The sequence below is a fragment of the Pan paniscus genome, chromosome 12, assembly GCF_029289425.2.
Source record: "Pan paniscus chromosome 12, NHGRI_mPanPan1-v2.0_pri, whole genome shotgun sequence".
Classification (NCBI taxonomy): Eukaryota; Metazoa; Chordata; class Mammalia; order Primates; family Hominidae; genus Pan; species Pan paniscus.
In genome coordinates, this window is record NC_073261.2 from 106,235,368 (window position 1) to 106,262,385 (window position 27,018).

Here is a 27,018-nt window from a genome sequence, read left to right on the forward strand (position 1 = left end):
TGTGTTCTTTTTAAAATATTATGTTTAAAAGCAGCTTTTACTCTTATTAAGGCTTCTGAATCCTGAAAACTTGGTTTGGTCTGCATCAGTCTCGTAACAAATGCGAATTTATTTGCCGAATCTTTCCGTATTTCCTTTTTCAGCCTTAGTGGTGTTTTGTTTTGTTTTGTTTTGTTTTGTTTTGTTTTGTTTTGTTTTGTTTGAGATGGAGTTTTGCTCTTGTTGCCCAGACTGGAGTGCAATGGAGTGATCTCAGCTCACCACAACCTCTGCCTCCCAGCAGCAATTCTCTTGCCTCAGCCTCCCAAGTAGCTGGGATGACAGGCACGTGCCATCATGCCTGGCTAATTTTGTATTTTTAGTAGAGAACAGGGTTTCTCCATGTTGGTCAGGCTGGTCTTGAACTCCCGACCTCAGGTGATCCACCTGCCTTGGCCTCCCAAAGTGCTGGGATTACAGGTGTGAGCCACTGCGCCCAGCCTAGAAAATAATTTTAATAAAATCTAATTTTAGGCCGGGTGCAGTGGATCACTTGAGGTCAGGAGTTAGAGACCAGCCTGGCCAAAATGGTGAAACCCCGTCTCTACTAAAAATACAAAAACTTAGCCAGGCGTGGTGGCGTGCGCCTGTTGTCCTAGCTACTGGGGAGGCTGAGGTGGGAGAAGCACTTGAATCCAGGAGGTAGAGGTTGCAGTGAGCTGAGATCATGCCATTGCACTCCAGCCTGTGTGATAGAGCGAGACTTCGTCTCAGAAAAAAATCTAATTTTAAAGTCTTAAGATTTTGCCATTCCTCCTACTCCCAAACAAATCTTTGGGGAAAAAAAAAAAAAAAAAAACTACCAACTGTCAGCCATGGGCCTGACGGCGCTAAGCTCTGGGGCTCCGTGCACTGACGTGGGGCCAGCCACAGGGAGGCGGGGATCAAGTAGCGGAGGCCAGGATTTTGGCCACCTCCCAGGCAAGTTGCAGGGCAGTGGCGCCGGGAGCAAAAGCAGCATGATGCAGCTCATGCACCTGGAGTCCTTTTATGAAAAAACCTCCTCCTGGGCTTATCAAGGAAGATGACACTAAGCCAGAAGACTGCATACCAGATGTACCAGGCAATGAGCATGCCAGGGAATTTCTGGCTCACACACCAACTAAAGGACTTTGGATGCCACTGGGGAAAGAAGTCAAAGTTAAGCACTTACTTTTCATTGGATTGCTTCATAATTTCTTGGTGATGGAAAATTCATTCCTAAAGCAACAAGATTAAAGGATGCTTGGGTTGGCGTTGCAAACGGTATGGTCACCAAATGGGCGACAAACAATGCCCTTTATTTATCAAAGGTAACTGAAAGAGCAGTTCAGAGTAGCACATGAAGATCCCATATATGGCAGCATGTGAGGCAATAAAAGACATGAAAAGGATATAAGGATACAGCAGTTAAAACAGTTATTGGAGGATTCTATCTTGGATGAAGATGGGAGCAGCTCCAGTTCCTCTGAAGTAAAGAGAAACACAAGAAAAAGAAGAGGAAAGAAAAGGAAGAAAGAAAAGAAAAAGAAGAAAAAAATGGAAGTACAAATCTTCCAAGTCAAATGAGAGTTCTGACTAAGGGTGACAAGGACTTGACTTGTTCAACATTCTCTTCTCAAGAATTCAACACTGTAGCCAAGGAACAGAGGAATATGCAGTCGGTCGGATAAAGTACCAGAATAGAGACGCCGAGCGAGGAGGATATGTGGGTCACAGCAGTGAGCTCCCACCTGCCTTCCAGTGAAGATGTGACCCCAGGAGAAGTATCTCCTTCCATGTACTAGCTCTGGACAGAGGCTGATTTTAGGCAGGAAAGTTTCTTCGATGTTGTCCTCCCTGCTGGTCACATGAGTTTACCATTCATTCTTTTGAAATATCTTCCACAAGGTGGCGGGACTGAGGGAATCTCTAAGGCGTGTCTTCCAGGCCCTGCCACAGCTTGTGCCTTCCACAGTGTGGACTCAGTTCCAGTAGATGTCAGGCTGGAGTCTTCTCTGTTATTGAGAATAATAAAAGCTCATTTTTTTTTTTTTTAAACTACCTTGTTAAAGAGCACAAATATTAGAAATAGTTTTTAACCAAAGATTTTCTGTAACCTCCATGTTGCTTTATAGATTGTTCTAGCTGTTAAGAGCTAGTGATTGTGTTTTTGATGTTAATGTATTTTGTGATTTTTCATGCTAAATCTACATTTCCTTGCATGTAAATGTTTAAAAAATATCCAAAGGCTGTTTGTAATAAATACGCAGTTGTCCAAGATAAATTTACTTATCTATTATTTGATATTGATTTTAAGAAAATCATTTTACCTTTGTAGGTTCTCCGTGCTGGAGCAGGTCAGCGTCCTCTTACTCCCAATCAGGGTCAGCAAGGGCAGCAAGCAGAATCACTTGCGGCAGCTGCAGCAGCAAATCCAACATTGGCTTTTGGTCAGGGTCTTGCTACTGGCATGCCAGGTATACAATTGGTCATTTGTGGAAATTTGAATAGATTTCAGATGTTAAGTGTAGGTACTCACACTGAAGAGTGAAAAAAATCAAACTGTATTTAAAATCTTGCCTACCTTGTAACAAAATATTTAGAACTCAGATGCTAATAATTGAAATCAGTATTGATTGTGAGACTCAATGACAGGAATGGTAAATATGTATCAGAATTCTCAACACAGCCATTTTTTTATAGCATCTATCTAATCCTAACCCAGAATTTTTAATATATTGCTTCAAGAAGTAAAACAGTTATTGAGAGTTGGTATGCAAGACAGAACCTATTTGCCACTCCTGCTTTATAAGAATAATCTTTTAGTTAATAGCAGAAGAGTTTGCCGCTAATGTTTCTTACTTTGAACCCTGTTTAATCTTGTTTAGCCCATTTATAGCGTTTAAAACTATTATTTATAACTTAATAGCAACAGTGTCGATAATGTCTTTGAAAGCCTAGTATAAAAAATTACAGTATAAAATTTCTACCCATTGCTACTGTACAACTTTTGGGAAAGGGCAACAAAGTACTTTTTTGTGAAATGATCACTAATAATAATGGAGGAAGAACGGTTGTTTTCTAAGTAAAAAAAAAATGCAGCACTTGTTTTTAAACTTTAAAGCTATATTTGAATATCAGTAGATAAGGCATAACTTGCCATTCCCTTTTGAAGATTTAAGTATGCTTTTTTTCACTTTTATATCAGTGGTTGTCCGTATATGGGTTACTTACTAATGATATTTGAGTTCCAATTTCCATTTAATCATAATGCAGTTTACTTTTCTATTCAGATCATTTAGGAAATGTGTTCAGTGTATTGGAAAAAATAATGACTTGCATGATTGAGGGTTTCTTTTATATATTAAGTACTTGTAAATACTTTGGTTTGTTGTTTGAAGGATTTCTATTTCAATTACATTTATTCTTTCTCTCTGGAATTTTAAGATCTGAATTTATCATCTTGTCTGGTTCACGGGATAAAGAGATTTTCATCCTGCTGTCCCTGAAGTAGAAATGATAGTAGAGTGGGTGGCATTCTCATTATTTTATTTTTTATACCCCAGCCATATATTTTTGCTTCCTGGACTCTACTGTCATGGAGTCATTGTGGATTAGAGACCTTGGCAAAAGCAGACTTTTGAGAAATGGACTGTGAAGCTGAAGTTGTTTTGGGCACATGGACATTGGGCTGAAAAGAAGTGAGCTGGGAGTTTTTGAGGGGCACTGAGACTATTTTGGGTTCTTCTTAGGTTTTAGCTATATGTAGAACGGGGAGAGGAGTTATGGAGTACAACAATTTTTCCTGCTTAACTAGTTTCTCCGTGGAACCTGGAATTAAGCAGAGTGCCTCCGGCCTGCATGTGTTTGCTGTGTCCTGTAACTCATTGATCCTCCTAGGCTCTTGATGCTGGCCCTATTACTCATTTCTTAGGCACGTGCCACCACACCCAACTTTTTTTTTTCTTTTGTATTTTTAGTAGAGACGGGGCTTCACCATATTGGCCAGCTGGTCTTGAACTCCTGACCTCATGATCCACCCACCTTGGCCTCCCAAAGTGCTGGGATTACAGATGTGAGCCACCACGCCCAGCCACACAACATGTCTTAAAGTGGATTACTTAATCTTTTGAGCCACAACTTTTTAGCCTTTTTAGAAATACAAACGAAAAAACCACTCTCATAAGAAGGGCGTTACTAGGATTTGTATTTGTATGTTTCAGTGACTTTTGGGCTGTTCACATGATCCCCTCACACTAAAACTTTCTTTGATGCCTTCTTTACTTCATTGTGCCCAGACTATGATGATGAAATAATTCTCATTTTCCATATCCAAATAGTTACATAGTTATAAAGCTAATGTGTATACTAAAAAGGGCTCACTTGAGAAAATCGATGTTCCTTCAGGGCTCATACTTTAGCTCTTCTTTCTAGCTTTCTTCAGTACTTTATCAGATCCCTAGTTACTGTTCTATTCTTAACTCTTCTGCTTTATATCCTGTGTGCTATTGTTTTTCCGTCTTGAATCTTTAGTCTTTCCCTCTCCCAATCCTTCCTTTCAACCTCACTGTGCTATTCTGCCTGTTCATCCTAAAAAGCTTTATCTCTGCTCTGCTTCCCTCATGGACTATTTGTCAAAATTTATACTCTATCCCATAACTTTTAAATTCTGCCTCTATAATTCCTTTGCAGTGTCTCTAATATAACTTAGTGACAGTTACAAAGTATAATTTCCTCTGTATCTTTTTTTATGCTCAGTTTGTCGCAGTTCACCCTGTTGACTGTGTCCAACTCTTTGTAACTCTTTTCTGCGGAGTGATATTTCACTCATAGCCTTTTCACCTCTCATTGCTTTTTTATCAGTCTCTACTTCCTCTATGTATATCCTTAAATATAAAAGACAGTCTGGCTTAATGGCTGCCTTCTTCAGAGTCAGATTTGCTGTATTTCCACCACATAGCTATTGTGTAACCGTGCCCAAGTTATTTTCCGTTTTGAATTTTCGTTTCAGATAGGAAAAGTGGAGATACTTTAGACTTATTCCTCAGGAGAGTATATTTGCATTAATCCTTTCAACTATTATCCCTGTGAATTTACATCTGCATCTTGGATTCTTTTCTGAACACCTAATACATGTCTGTCCTTATACCAGACATTTCTACTTTTATGTTGCAGGCACTCCTCAAATTGAAAATGTCGGAAAATGAACTCACATTTCCAAATTTTCCTGTCTACTGTTTACCTTGTTTCACTTTACTTTGTCTAGAACTAGAAACTCTTGGCTGCAACTTCAAAGTTATCTTTAACTATTGGTTTTCTTCTGTGCCTCCACATCCAATAACTTGCCAATTCTCTACCATTCTGTCTCATGGTCATTTTTATTTTTATGGAGACAGTGTCTATGTTGCCAGACTGGTCTTGAACTCCTGGCCTCAAGCAGTTTTCCTGCCTTGGCCTCCCAAAGTGCTGAGATTATAGGCCTACCAAATCTCTCAACTTCCTTCATAGTCCTGTGCTTTAATGCACTAGACCATATACCGTTACCCAAACATACCATGCACTTCTGTGCCTCTAGTCCTAGCTCATGTTCTTTTTTTTTCTAGCTTAAAATACCCCTTTATAAATTTTAAACAAAATTGGTGTATATAGTTCTTGCTTTTTAAAATTTCAGCCCATAAACATTTTGTGATTAACTATCCTTCTCATCTTTTAATATGGTCCCTTTCATGAAGCTTTCCTCAATCTTTCCCAGTGCTCATTCATTGATAATTACTCCCTTGTCTGCTCTCTTTGGTATATTACTCGCATCTTCTTTTAGTACTTCTGTGTGCCTTGCATTTCATTTAGCTATTTGTGGTTTATTTTCACCATTCTACAACTCTTATTTTAATGTGGTTGTAGATGGGAAATGTCTTAGAGAGTTTTGTTTCTCTGAAGGGAAGTTGTTAGATCTATGTCATATGTTAAAGTAAATGGCATTTTAGAATTAAGAAGGGGTGTGTTTCCTCCTGTGCTAGATTGCATAATTCTTGAGTACGAGGACCATGTTTTTTTGTTTTTGTTTTTCAATTCCCCATGTCTTGTCTTCCTTCTTCCCTACGTCGTTTTTTTTTTTCCTTTTCCCACTCTTCATACATTCATCTAACCAGTCACAGACTTTCTCAGTAGCAAAAAGATAATTCAGATGAGATCAGGCACGATCAGAGTTGTATGGCCATAGACAAAAAGAATGGAAATTAGCAACTTTTGAACAGAATTACAGTGAAAATGCTGCATATTTAAACTTGTGGATTAGAACAAAAACATAGCATAGAGAATATATAGATTTTAATGATTACATTAGAAAATTAGGCTGGAAATGAATGAGTTAAGCATTTATCCAGAAACTCTAAAAAAAAGAGAGAGAATAAAACCAAAGAATGTAGAAGGAAGCAAATAATAAAAATAGGAGCTGATATGAATGAAAAGTAATAAACAAAATAATTATCCCGGAAATTACTTTGAAGACAATGAAGTTGACCACCTCTTTGAAAAGACAATAAAGTTGATAACCTCAGAGACTCATCAAAACAGAGAAGGCATAAATAACCAATAACAGGAAAATTAATCATTAGCTGTTGGGAACAATCTCATGTTAGTAAATTAGAAAATGTTGACTAGATAAATTATGATGTCCATCTTTATCATAAATAGAAATTCTGTTCTTATAATTCTTAGGCCAAAAAATAAGGGGAATCCTTGACTCCTTTTTTCCTCACATCCCACGTCTAATCTCAGCAAATCTCTAGGGTTCTCCGAATTCAACTACCTTTCTACTGTCACTTCTATTTTGACTTGGTCCTCATTACTTCTCCTCTGGATTAGCTTTCCATCTGGGTTCTCACATCTTCTTGTCCCTCTTTTCTCCCCTATGGAGTCCTCTCTCTACATAGTAACTTGGGTGTAAGAAAAGTCGAAGTAATTCACTCCTCTCCTCAAAACTCTAATGGTTTCCTGCCTGAAGTCAGAGTAAAAGCTCAAGTTATTAACAGTGACCTGTAAGGATCTGGCCCCTTGTTGCCTGTCTTACTCTTTGCTCCATCTCTCTTTCAGTCGTACTGGCTTACTTTCTGTGTCTTCTATTTGGAGATGTCTTCCTACAGATATCTGCGTGACTAGTTCTCCCAGTTTCTTTAGATTTTTCCTCATATGTCATCTTGTTATGGAGATTCTTCATGATTCTCAGCTTTGAATTAACACTATTGTCACTGCCCAATAACTTCTATCCACTTTCCCTGTCTGATTTTTCTCTCCTTTTAATATGTAAAACTGTCTAACATACCTTTTCACTTATTTTTCATTTATCTCACTTGAAGCAGAAAATGATCTCCTTTAAGGATATTTTTCCTTATTTTTCCCTGCTTTATCCCAGTACCTAGAATAGTGGCTGGCATGTGGTAGCCACTTGATAAATATTTGTCAAATGGATGAATTCATGAAAAATTAAGCTAAGTAGAGAATGAGAGTGGGAAAAAATATCATGCTGTGACAAAGGAACAGAATGCACCAAACTCCTGTGCTGAGGGGAATCGTGGTGCCTCTGAGGAGTTTGAACCCCCATTTTTCCCAATACGTAAAAGGTACATGAGTACCAGGTAAAACTAGAAAGACAGCCAGGAACCAACCAGATCATGTTGTGGGCCATATTCAGAGCTTTGCTTTTCATTTCAAACCCTTTGGAGGTTTGGAGCAAGAGTGTGGATTGATATCTTTTTATATCAATCTCAGACCACAGTCTCTGGAGAATGTGTTACAGACATGGGACAAAAGAGCAAGGGCAGACCATATAATCTGGTTGGATAGGAAAGTAGCCATCAAGAGAATGGATGGATTTGAGAAAGATTTAGAAGGTAAATGAACAGGACTTCAGAGTTGAGTTGACTGTGGGTTATTTCCTCTCTGGGAATTTATATATGCAAAATTTAGTTAAGGAGCAGTTAAGTGCTGTTTGATTTGTCAGTAGAGTGTTTATAGCCAAATGTCCAAATGGATTTACTTTTATTTTTAATTCAAATTCAGATGTTAAGTAAATGACAATGTTTTTGAACAAGAATGTTTTCTGTGTGCCTTGGATTTAGGACTAGACCACACATACCAGTTAAGACTATTGACTGGTATGTACAGCTTGAAATTTACTAGTAATGTGGATGTTTTATTAGCAGCGTGCTAATGCTTATTCTTGATCAGAATTACTGTATTTACTAAAAACAACCTATGCATGTGTGTCTTACAGGTGAAGTGTTTATCTGAGCACTGTTTATTATATTTGAGCTGAATTTAGCCTACTGTGTTTAAAGGCAATAAAATGTTCATGCTGCATTATCACTAATTTTACTGTAACTCTCACTTCTGCATAGTATTAACAAAATAAGACTTAAAAATTGATGTTGGAATGTATTTCAGTATAGTCTGTGTTTTTAAAAACTTCTTAAAGGGCCAGACACAGTTGGGAGGCTGAGGCGGGAGGATCGCTGGCCCAGGAGTTAAAGACTAGGCTAGGCAACGTAGTGAGGTCCTATTTCTGTAGAAAATAAAAATAAATTATCCGGACCTGGTGGCATGTACCTGTAGTCCCAGCCACTTAGGATGCTGAGGCGGGAGGATCATGTAAGCCCAGGAGTTTGAGGCAGCAGTGAGCTATGATTATGCCACTGTGCTCCAGCCTAGACAACAGAGCAAGACAGCACTCTTTAAGGGAAAAAAAAGTTGCCAATGCATGTTTTGCTGATAGTTGTAAGGTTATTGGGCCTCAGTTTTTTGTCGCTTTATAAGGCAGCCTTTCTAAACTGAGTTCCAGAAAAGAATAAAGCCTTATTACTGCTCTGAAGTATCCACAGTGTATATAGTTAACTTCTCTCCTGTGATTCCAGAGTGATGCTTGTTATATACCATCCTTAGGAGAATTAACAAAATACTTACTTAAATCATTTTCTGTGTTTTTGGTTCAACAGAGAATCTCCATTGAGAAAGGCTGCTAAGAAGTTAACTTTATTCTCCACTAGTTGTGAAGATTACCTGCCTTGTGCTTAAGGCTACAATAAAACTAAAGCCTGTGTGATTTTTAATTAAACTCTAGCTTGAGAATCTTCACAAATAGAATGTTTGGCTTAAGTTTTTAAAGAGATGGTTACAAATGAAAATCTAACGGAATGCTGGTAATGAGGCACTTGATTTTGAACTTCAATGAAATTGCACAGTAAACATTTCATACAGTGTTCTACCTCGCTACTCCCAGTTTTTTTAATCCTTCCTCTTCGAAGGACTAAATGGTGATTTTTTTTTTCTAATATCAGCCCTTCCTTCATAGCCTGTAGTTTCTATATTAAGGAAAATACCTCTTCATTTTGTGGCCCCTGAGTAAAATTTAGAGAAAAAATGTTTAATGACAGTCTATTACTTTTTCATATATTTAGTAAGACCTTGTCAAATGTGTTGCTTTGCATATATTAACTAAGGATTTTATAGTAATGGTACAAATAGCTGTGTTGTCTAGTTGAAAAAATACAAATGCAGGGGAAAACAAATATGCATGTTTTTGTAATAAGTGCTTTCATTAGTAAACCTTTATTTTATTTAGGCTATCAAGTACTAGCTCCAACTGCCTATTATGATCAGACTGGTGCCTTAGTGGTTGGCCCTGGAGCAAGGACTGGCCTTGGAGCTCCAGTTCGGTTAATGGCTCCAACACCTGTTTTAATTAGTTCAGCAGCAGCACAAGCTGGTAAGTGTAACTGACATTTTTAGGATAATATTTTTCTGGTGTTGAGATATCATTTTTAAAATACAGAATTTTCTGGGTGGTTTAAAGAAGTATCTGAAATTTATTTTACAGCAGCAGCAGCAGCAGCTGGAGGAACTGCAAGTAGCCTTACAGGCAGCACAAATGGTCTGTTTCGGCCAATTGGCACTCAGCCACCACAGCAGCAGCAGCAACAGCAGCCAAGCACTAATCTGCAATCTAATTCATTTTATGGAAGCAGTTCTTTGACTAATAGCTCCCAGAGTAGTTCTTTATTTTCTCATGGACCTGGTCAACCTGGAAGTACATCTCTTGGCTTTGGAAGTGGTAACTCTTTGGGTGCTGCTATAGGCTCAGCCCTCAGTGGATTTGGTTCATCAGGTAAGTTTGTTTTTACGATGAGTGTACTCTGCTAAGTGGAAGAGGTATATGAGTGTGTTTAACATTAAAATAAGCAATAATAGCATGTAGGATAGGAAGGACAGGAATAAAGTATTGGACTACTGGTTTAATTTGTAGGAAAAAAAAATCCTGCAAATCTTTTCAACACTCACCAATGTTTAACTCACTATAGGCAGCCTGTTCTTTACTCGTATATAATACATTTCCTTTTTCCCTGGCTCTAGGAATTGATTACTGTAATTTTTGTTTTAGTAGGGTTTATTTGGGTCAATATATTATTCACTAATTATTAGCTCATCTTCATTCACTACATAACGTTTGTGGAGGCAAATATTTTGCCATCTTAAATTTTTGGTATTTTAAAGCAGTTATCTTTGTGTGCTTATTAGATGGTTTATTCTTATTAAATGCTGGTAGTTTATTACAGTTTTTAAATTTGGCCTAATATAAAAAATACATATGTGTGTGTATAAATAATGAAATGTTCTACACAGAATCCCCTAAGAAGCTACCAGTATAGTTATCTTTTAGATTAAATAAGTTAGCCTTTGTCACTAAAAATTCACTTAAAAGGGTATCTATTCATGTATCTTAGCTTAATATAACACTTAACAAATCAAAATTTTAAATAGCTTCACTAAATAATTGACCCACTCAAACTGGTTCCTGGATCCTGTGGTAGAGGAAGAACTAAGTGAAATCAGAAGAGGCCCACGTTGACTTCTTGTTGATATACACTTGGTGTTTTCTGTGAGGTTTCCACAGTACTCAGGAAACATTAGGGAAAAAACAGCTGACCCAGTTCTATCGGTGCAGCTGGCAGCTTTTACTTCATAAGGATAGGACTATTTGGACCTCAGGAGATTTTCTGTTTCTATAACATAACTTGCTACAGTCCTTAATATCTGTTTCTCATCTCTTTTCTTACCACATCAAATTATATTCTTTTCTGGTGTGGAAAATGGCAGAACTAACACATGCCAGGCATTATTAACAATGCTTGCCAGTTTTCTAAGGGAGTGTCTTCTGAACTTTTATCATTCATATATACAGGAAGGATGGTCTAGAACAGCCATAAACTTTTAGACGGCAGAATCTTTTTTCATTTATTGTAATGAAATACAATAAGTGAATGTCATATTGGACTGACACAAAATAATCTGAAGACTGCTCATAAGAATTTCTGAGGGAAAATCCAGTGAACATGGGGATTGTTAAATCTTTTCAATTTTGTACTTGAGTTTTTTCATTGCTTTTGGAGTTGTGTATCTCTTTGTCCACCTCACGCACTCCCATAGGACTCATTCCTTGTTTCTAACACAATTGGGACATTTTCTCCAAAGAATCCTAAATATTCTGAGGAAAACTGGAAGAACAAGTAACATAAAAAACAAACTTGTGGAAATAGTTTTTAAATTATAAATTGTAGGCCCTAAATAATTCAGAAAAAAGAGAGCATTGATTAAACCCCATGTTTCCTTTCTCACGTAGTATGTCACTGATGGTCTGGTTCAGATTTCTAGGCCCCTACTCAATTCTTTCAAATTTCCATTTGTTTCTTAGTTAAGGCTGTTTTCCCCCTTTCAGGAATTGATTGACATGAACATTTTGTCCACTACAGATGCCCTGTTTCCCCAAAACTAACCTTCACACCTCCGTTATTTACAAGCATGGCTTACTCAATTCTGACTCCAATCTGTAAGAGCTTCATTTTACCTTGCTTTAGAGAGCATTAGTGATTGCCACCCCTGAATGCCAGTAAAGAGTCCATCATCTCCCTCCTCTTGGGCATTTTGTGGGAGTTTTTTCAAGTGCTATACATATGGACTCTTACAAGTTTGCGCACTGCCTTTTCACATTATGGCAATTACATACTTACATGAGCTCTAAAACATAATATGGTTGTGTGCCTGTATACACATATACAAGTAACATACACAGTCCTTCTCTTACCTCTATGATGAAATTATTAATGTTTAACAGTGTTAAATACCCCATTTTATGATATATTTGGCCAAGAAGCCTAAACATCGTAACATATAATTTAAATCATCTTTTCTATGACCTGTTATTTTTTAAAGTGTTGTTACAATTGAAAGTTTATAATTTAGCCTTTTTTCACAGTCGATGAATGATTAGCAGTCTGTCTACCCTCTTAGATATTTTAGGTACACTTTGTTTCATATCTCATAGTCATACTGTTGGAGATAATTTAGACATATAGTAAAACTTAAAGAGCCAGCTTCTTTATATTTAAGGTTATTTCTGAATTATTTTTAAATGTTTGGCTTGACTTTTCCTTTTTGGAGGAAAATAATATTGCATGTGTCAAAACTGGTTTCTTGGATTATTTGTCAGGGGAATAATGCTGCTCTTATTAGAGCTGTTGTCTTTCATTGTCAGTTAAATTGTTTTCTGAAATAAATAGGAATTTAAAATGTAGCCATATTTTAGAAAAATCACTTTGACAGTGTCCTTTTAAATTAGCATAGTTAATGTAGCATACATTGCCAGTTTTACCAAAACCAACTCAAGAATAACTGTTTATTACATGTGCTTATAATTCACTTTTGCAATAAAAATGCATATAGACACCTAGTATTTTCTTACTATGATATCTTAAAATGTAAAATTTTCAACAAAACATGATCAGTCTCAGAAACTGCATTGGCTGGTATAAAAGGTTGAATAGCATTATAATCTTTTGCCTAATATGGTAGCATAAGCCTGGTTTTTTTACCCCTTTATAGAATTTTGAATTTGGCAAAACCAACGTAATTAAGTTTTCCATCTGTATTATACTCTTACCTTGGTCTACCCATGATGTACTCTCCTTAATTTTTTTCTTTATACCCTGTATGACCTATTTATATATGACTTGTGCTTAAATAAGATTTAATAGAAACTTAGATCCCTTGAAAAGCATTGCCATATTGGTCCGAATATAGAGCTTGTCATTTAAAAATGTATTTGGCAGGTTCAGAAATGTGGTTTGAAATTTTCTTAGATGTAAAAGTTATTCAGTTAAAAGAGGCTAGTGCTTAGAAATAGGAAGGAAACATACTTGAATATATGGGCTTTAAGTGAGACTTGAGAACTGAGAGTTTGGACAGCCCTTAGAGATGCATGCTGTGGAATTTGATTATCCAGACAGGTGTTGATTAACAGCCAGATCTTGATTAGCTCTTCTGAGCATGTATAGCTCACCAGGGCCTACATGGCCTTTATTTTCTGCACTATAAAAGGAAAAAGGATTAGAAGGATAATAGTTACATTTGGTGTTAAGTAAAAATTCGGTATGCAGTGTATTAAGGGATGTAAAGTAAGAGAAATTGTGTTATTATCAAATGACAAAAACCTGATCAGCCTTGAGTAAGGGGCTCAGGAGGCAGTAGTACTAGCATCTTAGGAGTAGAAGAGTCCTGTGGGATAAGTGAAAGTATGTCTTTGGTTTGATAACAGTGAGAGCTATTAATTTTAGAAAAGTTGAGTTACTTTGTAATGTAGTTAAAGAACAAGGGAGAATGTGTAGTGTAAAAAATACTGTTGAGTTAGCTGCTCACTGTATTTCACAACTGATCAATATTCGGGCCAATATGGACTTAAAGGGCTATGTTTTGAACACAGCTAGATGACAAATTAAATATGAATGGTGAAGGAAATGTACTAATTATTTATTCATATAATCTTTTCTTGGCATTGAGTTAAAGTCTAAGAAGCAGGTTTCAGAGATTAGGATACTATCAGAATTTAAACTTAATGGAATTTAATCTCTAGCATGTCCTAATGCAGACAACTTGCAATTCCAGGGTTTATAAATCATACCAGGGTATTAAAGCACAGTAATCAGATGTGTCAGTGGTAAATATGTGTGAAATAATGAATCATATGACTGCTCTGTTAAGTATTTGGTTCTTTATTGGGGTGCATTTATACCCTTTTATGATTAATAAGTTAGTATATATAGTTATCACAGTAATTATCTTCTCCAAAATGTTTCTAAAAATAATTATTGTGATCACTTCTGTTATTGCCCAGCGAGAGTTGGGGATAGGTTTTATTCAGTTAACACTGTATGTAATTAGGGTTTTTTTTATTTCTTCTTCAGTTGGCAGTTCTGCAAGTAGTAGTGCCACAAGGAGAGAGTCTCTATCTACTAGCTCTGACTTGTACAAAAGATCTAGTAGCAGCCTAGCACCCATAGGGCAACCATTTTACAATAGTCTGGGATTTTCCTCCTCTCCAAGTCCAATAGGCATGCCTCTGCCAAGCCAAACTCCAGGACATTCACTTACGCCACCGCCATCACTTTCATCACATGGATCCTCATCCAGTTTGCATTTAGGTAAAAAAAAACCCAAAACCCTTTTTATTTGTATGTATACATGTATGTGTGTTTGTGTGTGTGTTTATAATATATGTAAAATATTTAATGTTGGTTAAAACATGCCAAATTGCTTTTGCTTTTAGATATTAGTCTTTTGAAAAAGTTCTACTTTCCTGAAAATTCAAAGTGAGGGTCTAATGTACAATAAGGTAAAGACCCCCCTATTGTTTCTTATGTTTTTTTTATGAAATATAATGGTGTGTTTTTTCTTGTCTGTGCTTTTGATTTGTGTGTTTTAGAGCATCTGAAAAGTCAACTATTTAAACATAATAGTGAAAGAGAAATTTCACTATCAAAAGATTTGCACACCATAAGAAAAACATTAGTTACATAGCTACTGAACTAGGTTAGTACACTGGTTTTTGCTTTGGTCTTTCTATGCCTGGCCATTTTACCAGATAATTATTTCAGTGAATTTGAATTTAGTGTATTTGTCACTTAAGGAAGCTTATAGGCTTGGGCCATATACTTCTCTTTTGGATATGTTAAAGAAAAAAAAATGTTTTAGGCTTGTTGTACCCCTGAAGTTGGAGCGTTGAGAACTTTGTTTATATTTGTATATTAAAATTGTTCCCACCCCCAAATTATTAAATTGGTGATTACCTTTTTTCCCTCTCCAGGAAGTATTTATCCATGTAGATAATATGTTTTGAAGGGCTTTGGATATCAGAGGCTGTGTATGAATCCCTATCTTGTCAAAGAAATTATTTTTTTAAAACTTTATTTTGAATTTTTATAATTCTAGTTATTCAGCTGAAACTGAGGGATTCTATTGCCAGCTTTTATGTAATTGGAAAGATTTAAATCAGCTTGTGTTTTAAAAAGTAATGTTGCTACTGTAAGCAGATGTACTGTAAGCTAGTGATTATGTTTGACCACCCCCTCCAATTACATGGGTATAGCTATTTAAAAGAAAAAAACAAAAACAAACAAAAAAACTTACTAATACAATAAATGTCCATGTAACAAAGGTATCTGTTGCAGTGTTCATTTTGATTTACATTATTGCACACACACTGGGCTAGATTTCTTTTTTAAAGACTCTGGTCTTCCACCCCAAATTCTGGGCCTTTGCTCATTTGGGGTATTGATACTGAACATATACAGCCAATTAATGTATTCAAATGGAGCCCTAAGATCCACTTTGCAGTACTAGATGTGTAGATTTACCTATCTTTAGCCTAATACCTTTCTTCATTTATCATGTATTCTTAGTCGCAGGAGCTGCTCAGCTCCTGATTTCTGTTATTACTGCCCAGGCATCCTCCCTTCATAAGACATGCCTATGAAATGGACACAAAAATTTGGAACACAACAAATCTAAGACTTATCATAATAGTTTTTTGTTTTATTGTTAAGATTTTGTCATGTCCTGTCATCTTTTCATAGGTAAGTTTCAGATCAGATTCTTGTTCAGCTCTTACTGCTGTGTTGTGCTTTAGTGCCTGTATAAATGGCAGTAAATAGGTTCTACACAGCTTGCTTAGAAATCGGATATAAATGACTTTTTAGATGTCTCTATGATTAAACAGCAATCTAGATATGTGCTTCTCTACCTTTCTTTAGGTTGTAAAGAAAGCAGCCTAATAGATGCTTAGGGAAGGAATTCTGGTCAGTTGTGGGAAATAATCACCACTGGGCCAGCATTCTGCATTATAGACTAACATAGCTTCAGCTTGAAATCTGATATTTTAATACACCTCTGATTGGAATTAGCAATTACCTGTGTTATTTTCGTTTTGTGACCCCCAGTTTCCCATAGTTTTAGTGGTAGTATGACTGGCAACATTGTTAACAACAATTAGACCCATACCAGATTGAAAATAACTTGAAGGATTTCATAAATTTTCTTTTTGCATACTATTCATGGAAATAATCTACTCTGCACTTCCCTATGAATGGATCATGATGCAAGGCTGTCCAAAAAAAAAGAAAAATATTTTAATTATGTACCCATGAAGTGGATTTCTTTATGAATCAAGTCTCAAGGCTGATAATATAAAAGACCTATGGAAATGGAATTCGCATATTTTTAAAGTAATTTTACTGAGCTCACATATCAAGAATATGAAATCATAAGATAGAGATAAGTTCTCTCAATTCTCATTAGAATTGGTTGGAATTAATTCCAGATTATTTTCCTGGGAGATTTTATTTTAAGATGTGAATGTTACAACCATTACAGTTACCTGTAAGGCTTGAGATCTGCGTCCCCAAAGTATGTTCCTTTGTTAGTGTTAGTTATTTGAGATTCACAGAAAATGCCCAGTAGCAACAGTCTGTGCTGTCTTTCAAAAAAAAAAAGTTTTCATTTTTTAAGATAGGCTTATAACCAACACATGTATTTTTAGCAGGATGACTAGTAATCACTTTTGGGTTGAAGTATAAGAATTTCAGTGCATAGTTTTGGGGTGTTAATTTTTTTATAAAAATCTAAAACACTTGTTCAAATTTGCAACTCTGTTGCTTATTCTAATATATTAAAGTTAGATGCATGAAAAAATAATTTTATTCTTCCATTTTTATAGTGTAATATCTGAGGTTCTATTTCAAAACAATAACTACAGTATATCATACATTTTAAAATAATTTATTATTAACTCTAATCTCCCTAATTGACTTAAATGTCTTTAACAATTGTTCCATTTGAATCACAGTCAAAATAAGGTTCATACATTGCATTTGTTTGATATGTCTTAATGTGTAATTGTTTTTCCTTCATCTTTTTTTTCCCTTTCCATTTATTTGATGAAGAAACTTTATCCTATTTATTTTCCCACACTCTTGACCTTGCTGATTGCTTCCCCATAGTAGTATTTAAGATGTTCCTATGTCTCTTTCCTCTAAACTGGAATTCGATCTAGAGGCTTGGTCAGATAGTTTATGGGTTGGTTGGTTTATTTTGACAACATGGGGTTCTGTTAGTTTTTGTTGCACTGTATCGGGAGACACGTGTTTGGTTGTCTCCATTGTGAGGTGACCAGCCTGATCCACCTAATGGTTTTAGCAGCCTTTGATAATTTTTTTTCCAGAGGTTGCAAAATGATAATTTGTTAATTGTGTCATTCTTTATTCATTTATTACCTGGAACTTTTCTATAAAGAAGAATAGCTATCCCTCATCAGTTGTAAGCTTACAACTGATGACAGTTCATGTAAGAGTCAGAATAATGCAAGATTCTTTCCTTTACTTTCAGAATAACATTGATGCCCTAGCAACTTTTAAAGATGACTCGTGTTTTTATCCTCATTGTTATCTACAAATGGGTAGATTTTGGGGATAATTGATATGTTTCAGTTCATTGCAGTGTAAGACATCAATTTTATATCTATTTTTGATTCTAAAATTACACCTTCTTTGGCCCCTTGGAGCCCCTTTATATTGATTCTCCTGTTGACAACAACTTGGAGAGAGAATAATTTTAAGATTAATAGTTTTTACTCTGAAATGCAGAGAACAGTGCAAAATTCTGGGCTTCAGGTTCAATATTAAATATTGAGTTATTTTCTCATGTTGTATTAATCTATAGGAGGGGGCAATCTACCTACAGTTGTTTTATACATCATTGTCTAGGATAGAAGTAAGCATCTTTTTTTTTTTTTTTTTTTTTGGAGATACTTCACTCCTTGTGAAGAACATTAAATATTTCTAGTATTGCCTTATTTTTCTACCTGGAGCTAGCTGACTAGTTCTTTCCTTGTTTTCCTTCTTCTAATAAACTTTTTAAATATAGTGTTGATAATTTTTTTTAACTCCAGTCTTTATGCTCATAGTAATTTGATTGATGTGGAACTTACTAGGTATAAAGCAGTGTTCGTATTTTTGTTATTTAACTTAGGTTTTGACAAACTAATGGCTTCTTGCCCTGTACCTCTTCATTTTTGAACTAGCTATTTTTTTCTTAACAAAAAGGGTGCTAAAGTGTAATGTGGGCTTTGAACTCAGTAAAATTTATTGAAAGGGGACTATCAAGTCTGAAGAATGTCATGTATTCAGCAAGTAAACGGCTGTGCTTTAGTTTGCTGTGGATTATAAAATTTCATAACCTGTCTTCCAGTTACAGAAAATTTTAATAATAGGCAAGATATTATAAATTTTTAGAATCATTCTGTTAAAATTGCTGGCCTTTGGCAGACTTAGTCTTGTGCTTCTCTTATGATAAAATATTCAGAGAAGTAAAATTAGTACAGCAAAGTTGATAGTAAGGCCACCTGCCATTTTTCTGAGTTTCACATACAGTCATTAATGAAAGCAGAAAACAATATGAATTATTTGAAGCATTCACTGAAAATACTGTTATCCTTTAGCAGTTACAGTTCTCTGTAACTGAATAGCATTCGATAGTTTTTTTCTTAAAGCACCTTCATATTCATATTTCATTTCATCCTAATTGTTGGCATAGACTGTCAGAGTGGTTTGTTGATTAAAGATGAAGAAATTAAAGATCAGTTGATTAATAGACTTTCCCAAACCAGTAAATAACAGAATTAAGGCTAGCATCCAGTTCTGACTCGTGATACTATTCTTCGTTTTTCCATTATGCTATTCTATAGGAACTGAACAATTTTACAAAGTATATAAATAACTTATTCTAATTAGCCTCTCAGAATCTAATGATTACCTCATTATGGTATAAGTTATGCTTTTCTTTGGTTAAAGTATGTATAGGATTACCAGCTTTTTAGGTTCCTTTCTCAGTTTAGTTATTCTTGAGATTTAGATAAAAATACTTGTCTAAGCACATATGTTATATTTGTACTTCTTATTTGTAATAAGAATACTTGTTAATCTAAGGCAGGCAATTTAGGGACTGTGTATAGAGCAGCACACCCGACTCTCAACAGAATCTTACTTACAGGTTCTCATGTTAATATAAATTGAAAAACAGCTACAACCCTCTGGTAGACCTAGAAGTAATTTATTTGCTGATGAGTAGGAAATAATGTTATGAAGAAATTACATTACTAGTTGTATGGAAGAATTTGTGATGTTTGGTTTTCTGTGTAAAAAATGTCTTGATCTTGGTTGTACTTGTTTTAGATTACTAATTTTTTATTTATTATCCTTTAATAACATTATCAGTGACATTGTGGTTCTAATGTCTGAGAGAGTTTTCACCAGTTAATTTACTTAGTTAAGATAATCACAAACTGAAGACTAGAAAATACTTGATCCCATCCTGTGTTTTGGCATCAGAATCACTCGGGCCACTTGTTTAAAATGCCTAGTAGTAGACTTCACAAGGATGTGAACAGTTTGCAAATGTGTGGCAACAGTGTTTGCTCGTTAGAATGATTGTGGGGATTCTATTGGCATTAAATGCCTGGTAGCCAGATGTTATACTTTGCATAGTCAGCACAAAAATAGTTTCGTCCCACTGAAATTTTCAGTAGCCTCCACATGGAGACACTGACTTGAAATAATTTGTAGCTGGCAGAGATTATTTTAATCTACCAAGAATTCACCTGTAATTTACACCATTCCACCATGCTTATAAGGTACCCTAAGGATCAAAAGGTAGCCTTTAAAATACAGGCAGATGTGCTTCATGAGAGATTTGCAGTGTTAGCCAAATAACATAAAAATGAAAGTAGCATATATCTCTTAGAATGGCATTGAAAAATTGTTTCTTATATGTAGAGAATATTTTCACTGGAGTTGGTTTTGTTGTGATATATCTAGGAATGGATCCAGCGGAAGAAGTGCAAGATCTTTTACATTATAAACTATAAAATGCTGATGGAAGTTACAGATGACTTAAATAAATGGAAGGACATACCATATTTGAGGTTGAAAGACTCCCTATTATAAAGATACCAGCTTTCTTCTAGTTGGTCTAAAGATTGAACGCTATCAATAAAATTAGGTTTTAAAAAGAAATTGATAAGCTGATGCAAAAAATGAAAATGGAAAAGCAGAACCAAAAGTAGTGAAGACAGTTTTGAAAAGCAAAGTTAGAAAACTTAATACTGCTGGATACCAGAACTTAGAAAGCTACAGTAACTAAAACTACGGTATTGGCACAAGGATAAATAAATAGAACAGCGGAACAGAGTAGTGCATCCAGAAATAGACCTACTCATTTAGATACCTAATGACCAAGTTGCCACTCCAGTGTATATGAGAAAAACAGGTGTTTCAGTGACTTGGGCAGGAGTAGTTGAATATCCAAATGAGGGGGAATGAACTTTGACTTCTGTTTCACACCACACATACACATATGCACACAAACACGCTTTATTCTCAAAGAAATTACGTGACTTATATTCATGAAGTTAGTAAGAGGCAGAACCAAAATTTTGAGCCCACGTTTATCTGGCTTCTTCCAGATGTTGTACTGCTTCTCAAAGGATGCTTTTCTATGTATTCATTCATTCATTCATTCATTTGACGAAGTCTTGCTCTGCCCCCCAGGCTGGAGTGCAATGGTGCGATTTTGGCTCACTGCAGCCTGTCTCCCAGGTTCAAGTGATTCTCCTGCCTCAGCCTCCTGAGTAGTGGGGATTACAGGCGACTGCCAGCACGCCCAGCTAATTTCTGTATTTTTAGTAGAGACGGGTTTTCACCATGTTGGTCAGGCTGGTCTTGAACTCCAGACCTCAGGTGATCCACTTGCCTCGGTCTCCCAAAGTGCTGAGATTACAGGTGTGAGCCACCATGCCTGATCAGGATGCTTTTATTTCTAATACCTATCCGAATAAATTAAAAGGACCATGTTTCCTATGTTTCACATCTTTGTAAACTTTTTATAAAATTGTAGTAAAATATAATTTAACCTATTGTGACTTTGTGGAAAAAGTGAGTTTGAATGTCAATGTTATTGGCTTTTTTGTGGTTTTTCACTTGCTAACAATTGATCTTTAATCCACATTAAATGCTATTTACTTTAAGGGTCTTTTAAATATTTCATTACTAATTTTAAGTTAAACTGATCATGTACAGTGGCTCATGCTTGTAATCCCAGCATTTTGGGAGGCTGAGGCGGGAGTATTGCTTGAGCTCAGGAGTTCGAGACCAGCCTGGGCAATGTGGCGAAACCCTGTCTCTATTAAAAATACAAAAATTAGCCGGGTGCGGTGACATGTGCCTGTAGTCCCAGCCACTTGAGAAGCTGAAGTGGGAGAATCGCTTGAGCCCAGGAGACGGAGGTTGCAGTAAGCCGACGTTATGCCACTGCATTCCAGCCTGGGCGTGACAGATCGAGACCCTGTCTCAAAAAAACAGAAAAGAATCTTGTTTGTAATACTTTAAAATACTGTAAATAGTATATAAATAGCAAGTTTTGTTTTTATTTCTAATTACTGAAAGTAATTGCTACTTTATCTTTTCTATAGTTTTATTAGACTCCTTTTTAGAATTATGTGATTAAAATTTTTACTTATTCAATATTGAATATCTGTGTTCAATACAATATTGAAGCCAGCCTCTGCTTGACTAGGAGAAAAAAACATCCTTATTCACTGTCATCGAGTTTGTAGCTTTGTGGTAAATACAGATAAAAACAGCAGTTACAATATAATGATTGTAATGTTCTTGTCTTATTTCACTTTATTTCATAATCTTATTCTGTAGAAACATGGTGATTTCATTGGAATTATTTTCCTTTATGGGTTTTTTGAACCAAAATTAGCACACATTGGATTATAATGGAATTGTTTCTAGGTTTATTTTCTCCACTAGATTAGAAACAAGAAAGCCCAGGCCTTTTTCTACAACCAAAAATACTCAGATTTCATTGAATGTTTGGGTAATTGAATTTGAGTGGTTTTGTTTCTTTGTTTTATTGATGAATTTATTATTGAGTAAGGACACTTCCTTTTTAAAAATTACTTGGTATCCTACATAGATTACTATATTAAAGCATTATTTGGCTGTTCTCAATCAGTGTTTTCTTTGTTCAGTGTGCCAAGATCATACTCTTTAAAACATTGCATTATGAAAATGAAGTTTTGACAGTCAGTTGTGGAGTTTTTGTTTTGTGTGTGTGTGTGTTTATTTGTTTTTTACCTTCCCAGTTCTTCAGCCCTCTTCCCACCACCACAATGACCCCATCAAGAGAGACAATAAATGTACCCATAATGTTTGTGTAGGATCAGAATTTATTCCGGTATTCACAACTTTTGAAGCAAGCTTTAAGATTGCATAAATCCTTAGTAATTATGGTTTAAGAGAAACAATCCCAGCTCCTATAATTTTTCTTCACTCCAATCAGAAAGGCAACTGGCCATGAAATCTCAGCTGGAATATTTAAAAGGAAATTCAGATATGGCTTGCTCGTTTGTTAACTTATTACCAAATGTATTAACCAAAGGAAAGAATTTAGGCCAAATCTGACAGGGTCATGTGACATATGCAGGGAAAAGCCAACAAGTTCCTATTAGGCTACTCGAACTCACCCTACTACTACTTCTCTTTTGCGGGGTCAGGGGTAAGTTTTTTAAAATGTTCTTGTGTCCATCAGTCACAAGAGGAGGTAGTTTTCACTAAAGATAAAAAATTGAGGCAATTTTTGGAACTATACATTACCCCCTTTTGATAGGGTAATGGAAATTGACAGGGTGGGTTATTGATGGAAATGATGTCATAACTAGTCTGAAGACTGTGTATGTTATGTTAACTAAGTATGTTATTACTTAGTCTGTTTAAATTCCCCTTGATGAATGAGGGAAGATTATTAAATACCTTGTATGGTGATAGTCTGCCCTTTATTTTTTTAAGTTTAACCAGTAAAGACTATAATAAAAGGTAAGATTTTTTAAAATTGCTGATAGAAAAGAATCACAAGCAATAGAAACGGAAACAACAGATTTTTATTTTGTATTTTAGAACACTTGGCTTGTAATTTGCATCTAATGTTCGCTTGCATATTGTCATAAAATTAACAGTTTTAAGGTAGTACGTTTGACATGTGTGTATTTTTATATCAGCCTATTAAAATGATGTGGAAGATTATACTTTTAAATATGCCCACTTTGTTTTTTTAAACTCATTGTAGTCTTAGTCTTTCCTCCAATAAAATTGTTGTGTCTTTATATGGCAAATGTATAATTATTATAAGTATTCTCACACCTGTGATCCCAGCACTTTGGGAGGCCAAGGCAGGTGGATCACAAGGTCAGGAGATCAAGACCATCCTGACTAACATGGTGAAACCCCGTCTCTACTAAAAATAAAAAAAATTAGCCGGGCGTGGTGGCGGGTGCCTGTAGTCCCAGCTACTCGGGAGGCTGAGGCAGGAGAATGGCGTGAACCTGGGAGGCGGAGCTTGCAGTAAGCTGAGACCGTGCCACTGCACTCCAGCCTGGGTGACAGAGTGGGACTCCGTCTCAAAAATAATAATAATAATTATTATTATTATTAAAATTTTATTCAGTTTATACCTTATGTAGCTTCAGTCATTTTGCAGACTTCAGAATGGCATGTGAGATTAAACATTCTCTAGGAAGCATAGCAGAGTATGACTGACAACTTTACATGAATTTTTTAGACATAATGGTAAACAAAAATTCAGCCTAATTATTAGCTGTGCTTTCTTGGATAAGTTATTTAGATTCTCTAAGCTGTTGTCTCACAAGTAAAATGGAGATATGTCTGCCTCATAGGCTATTAAGAGGATAGCATTCTCAGACAGCAGTGTTACAAATGATGTATCATAAAATAATAGTCCAACCACCTGCCACATTTCAGAAACATAAAAAAAGATTTATACTTTACATGCAATAGACATACAAAAAATTTTAAATTCTGAGGGAAAAAAATGAAAATGCCCCTCACATTTGAGTCATTTATATATTAATCTGGAAAGAAATGCTATCTTTCTGTAACTTCTGTTTTATATTTTTATTTCAGCATTCACCCTGTGTGCATGAGCTGTATTAAATGTATCTGACATACATACATATATAGATATATATATATATTTTGTTTGTTTTGTTTTGTTTGTTTAGACAGGGTCTTGCTCTATTGCCCAAGCTAGAGTGCAGTGGTGCAGTCTCTGCTCACTGTAACCTTCGCCTCCTGGGTTCAAGCAATTCTCCTGTCTCAGCCTCCCAAGTAGCTGGGACTACAGGCATACGCCACCACACCCAGCTAATTTTTTTACACATATATATAGTGGAGACGGGGTTTCACTGTGTTGGCCAGGCTGGTCTTGAACTCTTAACCTCAAGTGATCCGCCCACCTCAGCCTCCCAAAGTGCTGGGATTACAGGCCTGAGCCACCTCATGGGGCATACTTACTTTCATTTTTATTTGCAATTAGTAGTTGAAAATCTGTTGTAAAATGAAGCATTAAATTATTTTTATTCTAATTAATTAGTCCCCATACTCTTCTATCAGAATATCCTTCAGGTGGATTTTCCAGAAGGAGTAATTATCTATGTCTTAAGTAAGGGTCAGGAATCTGTATTCTTTTTTTTTTTTTTTTGAGACGGAGTCTCGCTCTGTGGCCCAGGCGGGAGTGCAGTGGCGCAATCTCGGCTCACTGCAAGCTCCGCCTCCCGGGTTCATGCCATTCTCCTGCCTCAGCCTCCCAAGTAGCTGGGACTACAGGCGCCCGCCATCACGCCCGGCTAATTTTTTTGTATTTTTAGTAGAGACGGGGTTTCACCGTGTTAGCCAGGATGGTCTCGATCTCCTGACCTCGTGATCCGCCCGCCTCGGCCTCCCAAAGTGCTGGGATTACAAGCGTGAGCCACCGCGCCCGGCCAGGAATCTGTATTCTTAAACAGGCCTCATAGATTGAGTAGCTGTCATTCCAATCCCAGAGGGTAGAAAATAATGAAAAATGAAGGCTAGACAGATTTATTTATTTTGTGGTTGTTTCACTTACGGTCTCCCCCAGCACCCCTTGCCCCGCGGAGGACCTGCTTTATCTCCACAGATTCTGCATCCTTGGATAAAGGTGAAACTTGTGGATACGGAGGTCTTGCCTTTCGTATCCATAGTTTACATAAGGCTAAACTACTGGAGTTCAGCTTCCACAGATTTTTGGTTTCTTGTGTGGGTCCTGGAACCAATTAAAGTTCTCATGAATGAACATGAAAGATGTAAATAGCACAGAAGATTGGCACACTGTCGTATGAGATAAGCTCTGGCCTAAGGGTCTTGGCTGACTAGCTGCATGTCCCATACCTTTTGGACCATTGGACCATAGTGACCTCATCTGTGAAATTATAGTACTGATCTACATGTCCTATATACACTCTTAGGCAGATAGTGATTAAACAGTCATGAATGATAGTGGGGACTGAATGACGAAATGAAAAGACCTTATCTCTTTAATACTTTTGGTGCAGAACATAGCTGCTTTTAGACTACCAGCAGCAGAAGTATGAATATGGATGACCTGTTTATGTGTTTGTTTTTAACCAATTCTGGGATAATTTGAGACTAATGGGAAAATTGCAAAACTATACCCTTCACCCATGTTTTCCAGATGTTACCGCTTTATCACATTGGCTGTATGATTCTCTCTCCCTCTCTTCTTCCCCTCATCCACAACACTATTTGGGTTTACTTTTGAAAGGAAGTTGCAAGTGGGCCAGCGTGGTGGCTCACCTCGGTAATCTCAGCACTTTTGGAGGCTGAGGCGGGCAGATCACTTGAGGTCAGGAGTTTGAGACCAGCCTAGCCAACATGGTGAAACCCCGTCTCTACTAAAAAAATACAAACTTAGCCGGGCATGGTGGTACGCACCTGTAATCCCAGCTACTCGGGAGGCTGAGGCAGGAGAATCACTTGAACCCAGGAAGGGGAGATTGCAGTGAGCCAAGATTGCATCACTGCACTACAGCCTGGGTGACAGAGTGAGACCTGTCTGAAAAAAAAAAAAAAAAAAAAAAGTTGCAGGCATGATGTCCCTTACTCAAAAGTACATTAGTGTATGTTTCTTGACAATAAGTATATGTTTTCATATAACCACAATTTCTGAAGTCAGGAAATTAACACTGATAAACCACTAATCAAAGCAACCAACTTTATTCAAACTTTGCTACTTATCACACTGATTACCTTTATAAGAAAGAGAAAGGGAGATTGACAATGGGGGCCCATTGTCAAATTGAGGATCACAGATTACTTTCATCACTGCTCTTTTCTTTAATCTTGAACTGTTTCTGTTTTTTATGACCTTGACATTTTTAAAGGGTATAGGCCTGTTTCATAGAATGTCTCAATCTCCAGATATTTTAGATGACCTGCTTTCAATATTTAGATAACAAAATTTAAAATGTCTATGTTAAAAATTGAGTTTTACACACTTATTTGTGAGAGAAAAGGTATGCTTCCCTGGGTGAAATTAATTTGTGATAGTTCGTCCTTTCAGTGAATTAGTTTCTGGAGAATATTTTTTTCTTTTTCTCTCTCTTTTTTTTTTTTTTGGTGGGGGGGTTGTTGTTGTTGTTGTTGTTTTGTTTTGTTTCATTTTTGAGACAAGGTCTTGCTCTGTTGT

The 27,018-nt window shown here is 36.3% G+C and overlaps 1 protein-coding gene across 30 annotated transcripts in view; it reads left to right on the forward strand.

Moving 5' to 3' along the window:
* PUM2 (pumilio RNA binding family member 2) overlaps window positions 1–27,018 on the forward strand; it is a 102,507-nt gene that overhangs the window by 58,114 nt on the left and 17,375 nt on the right. For 17 of the 30 annotated variants that reach the window (XM_024927602.5, XM_008952362.6, XM_034952658.4 and 14 more), the window contains 4 exons: window positions 2,339–2,477; window positions 9,617–9,760; window positions 9,872–10,159; window positions 14,289–14,525. In XM_024927602.5, coding sequence (XP_024783370.1) covers window positions 2,339–2,477; window positions 9,617–9,760; window positions 9,872–10,159; window positions 14,289–14,525 — 808 coding nt within the window. The remainder of the gene's footprint in view (window positions 1–2,338; window positions 2,478–9,616; window positions 9,761–9,871; window positions 10,160–14,288; window positions 14,526–27,018) is intronic. The other 13 variants (XM_024927605.5, XM_055108207.3, XM_055108206.3 and 10 more) reach the window with 1 other exon arrangement.